This window comes from Limulus polyphemus, unplaced genomic scaffold (genome assembly GCF_000517525.1).
Source record: "Limulus polyphemus unplaced genomic scaffold, Limulus_polyphemus-2.1.2 Scaffold2121, whole genome shotgun sequence".
In the NCBI taxonomy this organism is placed as follows: Eukaryota; Metazoa; Arthropoda; class Merostomata; order Xiphosura; family Limulidae; genus Limulus; species Limulus polyphemus.
The window spans coordinates 58,000-62,664 of NW_013667731.1; the positions used below are offsets into that span (position 1 = coordinate 58,000).

The window sequence follows — 4,665 nt, forward strand, 5'->3', positions numbered from 1 at the left end:
GGTGTAAGTCTTGAAAAAAGTGATTATATTATCTGAGTGCGGTGCTTATATACAGTACCAGAATAGAGGGCTCATTGACGTAAGTGGAGAATATCATGAGATAAATATCGCCAAGGGCCTTTAAACGGGGAATAAAAGACTGGAGCAAGCGAGACCAATGCTTAGATGGGCAAAATGTAAAACCTGAAGGTCAAGGAATAGCTGTCAGTGTCAGCAGAGGTAAGTATTATTGGAAATACATTTTCAATTTAGGAAAATGGTAACTTTCAAGTAATATTGTTGAACCTATGTAAAGTAGTAGATCAGACTCTAACAATGGGTTGTAGTAAATGACAGTTATATATTGTGCTCATGTACTTTCTATATTGGTTCTTAGAAACTTTCTTTTTAGGTTTATATATGGCAACTGAAAAACAATGACCTGGCTGGAGTTGCATTTATAGACACTCAAATCTACATCCATCTTGCCATCTCCATCAAAAACCTCATCTTGGTTGGTGATTTCTGCAAATCTGTATCTCTGCTTCGGTATCAGGAGGAAAGCAGGACACTGTCTTTGGTCAGCAGAGTAAGTAGCTCAGTTATGTCTCATCTAGTTGCTGAAAGAGTAAGTAGCTCAGTTAATGTCTCAATTAGTTGCTGAAACTTTTAGGATGTATTTTGTCCAATACTTTTACAATAAGCACTTTCTCATTACCATAATTTTATGAATTTGAAATAATAAGTTGTAACTTTCCATAATAAATTAGAATTATCACTTTTCCAACTTTGTCTTTGTAATCCTTCATATACCACCTGGGATGTATTTGCACTCCACGTAGTAACAACAAATCTATATTACTCAACACAGGTTGAACCAGTGACACACAGTACCTTCCTCATTGTCATAACCCTTAGTAAGAAAAAATCTCTATCATTTTGCATTACGAATGGTTTGATTCTTGGTTCTACTTATTTTTACCATCTTGGATATATATTTGTACCCCATCTTGAAATATGGAGGAATGCTGTAGAGTTCCACTTCTAGAACATTACAGAAGCAGTTTGAAAGGGAGTGTAAGTCAGTGAACAACATTAGTTGTCATTGTTTACTGAGTTGTCAAGTAAAGACTGATTCTATTACACATCTCGCTCTAAAGTTGAAAGTCAGGATACAAGCATGTTATGTAGAGCCATGATCCATGAGTTGGAAGATGAAAATGTGGAAGAAAGCAGTGGATCAGAAATTACGTTGATCAAGTTGAAGATCAGTCAGAAGAAGAAAATGATGTTTCAATATAGCGAGAATCTGAAGCAACGGTCAATCTGCCAGTGATACAATATTGATTCCATAACTTTTAAAATGAAATTGTGAAGAACAATGTTAGTATTGTTTTGTTGTCAGTTGCCTAAATAAGTTACCAATTTAACACAAAACTATTGCAGTTTCACACAGAAAACTTTCTTTTGTTCAGAACATTTTTTATTCCAGCTCTTGTAAAAATTATTGTCAGATTCTCGATTGTGGGTGTCTCATTGTTGTTAGCTAATCATAGTCATGATAATTCATAGGTCGGTAATAATTCGGTTCTATGTTCATATAAACAGTAAGCTCTCCAACCACAATGTTTGGTTTGTATTATTTTACTTTTATGAGTATCAGGATCTTTGATCTAAGATTGGGGATTTTTGTTGGTGATGTTATTGATAATATGCTGATCCTTTCTGCTTTTCATACACAGAGGCCTGTATTATATACATCAGCAGTTTCATGGGTAAAATTAAAACAATTATTTAGCAATATATCAATGTGGTTGTTACTAAAGCAGTTAAATTCAATTCTAAAAACCAGTATAACATGTGACATTTTCATCAATTCAACACTGCTATGGCCATTGAAGCAGCATCACAGTCACTTAATAGTGTACTAAAATTAGGAGCAGCACTACAGCCACTGGTTAATTTATTGTTAAAGTGAAGAAGCACCACAGTCACTAGATAGTGTACTGTTAAAGTGAAGAAACACCACAGTCACAAAATACTGTATTGTTAAACTTGAAGAAGCACCGCAGTCACTAGATAGTGTATTATTAATGTGAAGAAGCACCACAGTCACTAGATAGTGTATTGTTAAAGTTGAAGAAGCACTAAAGTCACTAGATAGTGTATTGTTAAAGTTGAAGAAGCACCACAGTCACTGGATAGTGTATTGTTAAAGTTGAAGAAGCACCACAGTCACTGGATAGTGTATTGTTAAAGTGAAGAAGCACCACAGTCACTAGATAGTGTATTGTTAAAGTTGAAGAAGCACTAAAGTCACTAGATAGTGTATTGTTAAAGTTGAAGAAGCACTACAGACACTAGATAGTGTATTGTTAAAGTGAAGAAGCACCACAGTCACTAGATAGTGTATTGTTGAAGTGGAAGAAGCACCACAGATAGTGTATTGTTAAAGTTCAAGAAGCATCACATTCACTGGATAGTGTATTGTTAAAGTTGAAGAAGCACTACAGACACTAGATAGTGTATTGTTAAAGTTCAAGAAGCATCACAGTCAATAGATAGTGTACTGTTAAAGTGAAGAAACACCGCAGTCACTAGATAGTGTATTGTTAAAGTGAAGAAGCACCAGTCACTAGATAGTGTATTGTAAAAGTGAAGAAGCACCAGTCACTAGGTAGTGTATTGCTAAAATTGAAGAAGCACCACAGTCACTAGATAGTGTATTGCTAAAGTTGAAGAAGCACCACAGTCACTAGATAGTGTATTGTTAAAGTTGAAGAAGCATCACAGTCTCTAGATAGTGTATTGTTAAAGTTCAAGAAGCACCACAGTCTCTAGATAGTGTATTGTTGAAGTTGAAGAAGCACCAGTCACTAGATAGTGTATTGTTAAAGTGAAGAAGCACCACAGTCACTAGATAGTGTATTGCTAAAGTTGAAGAAGCACCACAGTCACTAGATAGTGTATTGTTAAAGATTCAATGATTATTTGGATTATCTATGTGTTTGAGTCTGTTTTATTTCACCATATAGTAACCTTTATTACCTTAGGTATACAATTATTAGTATTTTTATCGCATACATTTGATGAACATTGTAGTTAAAGTGTTTTATCAGTATGCCTGGGAATAGTAAAACCTGTTTAATCATAGTTGATTAGAAACGTTTCTTTACATTAATACATTTTTCTACTTGTGTGCAGATCTTCTAACATTTTCTTTTATCTTTGTATTGAAGGATGTTAAACCATTGGAGGTATTTGGAATTGAATTTTTTGTTGACAATACACAGCTGGGATTCCTAGGTAAGATATTTCTGTATTATTGTGATATATTAAAATATTGATAGAGTTTTTTAGAGTATGAAAAGTGATCATACTTATAAAATTAGTTTTGAACTAAACAAATTTGACATATATTAACCTCTTGATTATACTTTGATAAGGGTTTTTTCACACTGAATTCAATGATTTGTAGGGCCTTTGTTCAGTATTCAGTAAATCCTAGGGAAAGGACAGGATAAATAAAACATTGTGGATAACAAAGGATGGAGAAGTGAAAAAAGATCACTTTTAATGAAAGTTAATTATAAATGGTACTTCATTACTCCACATGTGATAATTAAAGTCATTATATTCTTATAACAGAATTTAATGGCTGTTTGAAAAAGCTTCTTTAGATTTTCATTTGTCTTAAATTTCAACATAGTCTGGGTTCATGTTTTTTAATAGTAACAGATTCTGAGAAGAACTTGGTTCTCTACATGTACCAACCAGAGGCTAGGGAAAGCTGTGGAGGGCACAGGTTATTGAGAAAAGCTGATTTCCATGTTGGATCCTCAGTCATGACAATGTTCAGAATTCGCTGTAGGATAGGAGATATGTGGAACGTGGACAGAAGGCAAGCTGCTATTATAGAGAAGCGACACATAACAATGTATGGTAGGTATGTTTTCTCCATATAAATTGAAGCAATCAACTTAATTTCATAGCGTGTTCATAGTTTTTAATAGATGTGAATTTTCAAAGGTTTTGTATTGAATTTTTGCACATGATATTCAGGTCTTCATAAAGTTTCAAAACTAGAGGTTAAGAAAAGATATTTCCTCGAGAATAACTTGATGTTAGGTAATGGGAAAGTGTACATGTGTATGCCCTCTCGTAGGTTGTAGTGTTATGTTTTAATTTCCTTTTTAACCTTAACATTAAGAAGGTAAAGTTTGCTGTCATGATTAAATTAAGATTATTCAGAAATTTGTCTTAGATATTTCTTAAGACAACAGCAGTGTTGCTGACATGTCAGTATCTTCTGTAAAAATTCCACTTGAAATTTTCATGGTGATTTATATATATATTCAGTATGTTTCATAGCTTGTCTAATAGAAAAATTACCTACTATCTGTTATAAAAGTTAATATGTTTTATGGTTTATCTGATATAGAATTACCTACTTTCTTTTATAGATGTTCAATATGTTTCATAGCTTGTCTGGTATAGAATTACCTACTTCTTGTCATAGATATTCAGGATGTTTCATAGCTTGTCTGGTATAGAATTACCTACTTTCTGTTATAGATATTCAATATGTTTCATAGCTTGTCTGATATAGAATTACCTACTTTCTGTTATAGATGTTCAATATTTGATGACGAGGAACCCACATTGAGACTAATAATGGTTGGAGAT

At 33.3% G+C, this 4,665-nt stretch overlaps 1 protein-coding gene across 1 annotated transcript in view; it reads left to right on the forward strand.

The window, feature by feature from the left end:
• LOC106466009 (cleavage and polyadenylation specificity factor subunit 1-like) overlaps positions 1-4,665 on the forward strand; it is a gene marked incomplete at its 5' end in the record, with an annotated part of 64,640 nt that overhangs the window by 57,344 nt on the left and 2,631 nt on the right. The window contains 3 exons of the mRNA XM_022393968.1: positions 392-568; positions 3,219-3,285; positions 3,712-3,921. Coding sequence (XP_022249676.1) covers positions 392-568; positions 3,219-3,285; positions 3,712-3,921 — 454 coding nt within the window. The remainder of the gene's footprint in view (positions 1-391; positions 569-3,218; positions 3,286-3,711; positions 3,922-4,665) is intronic.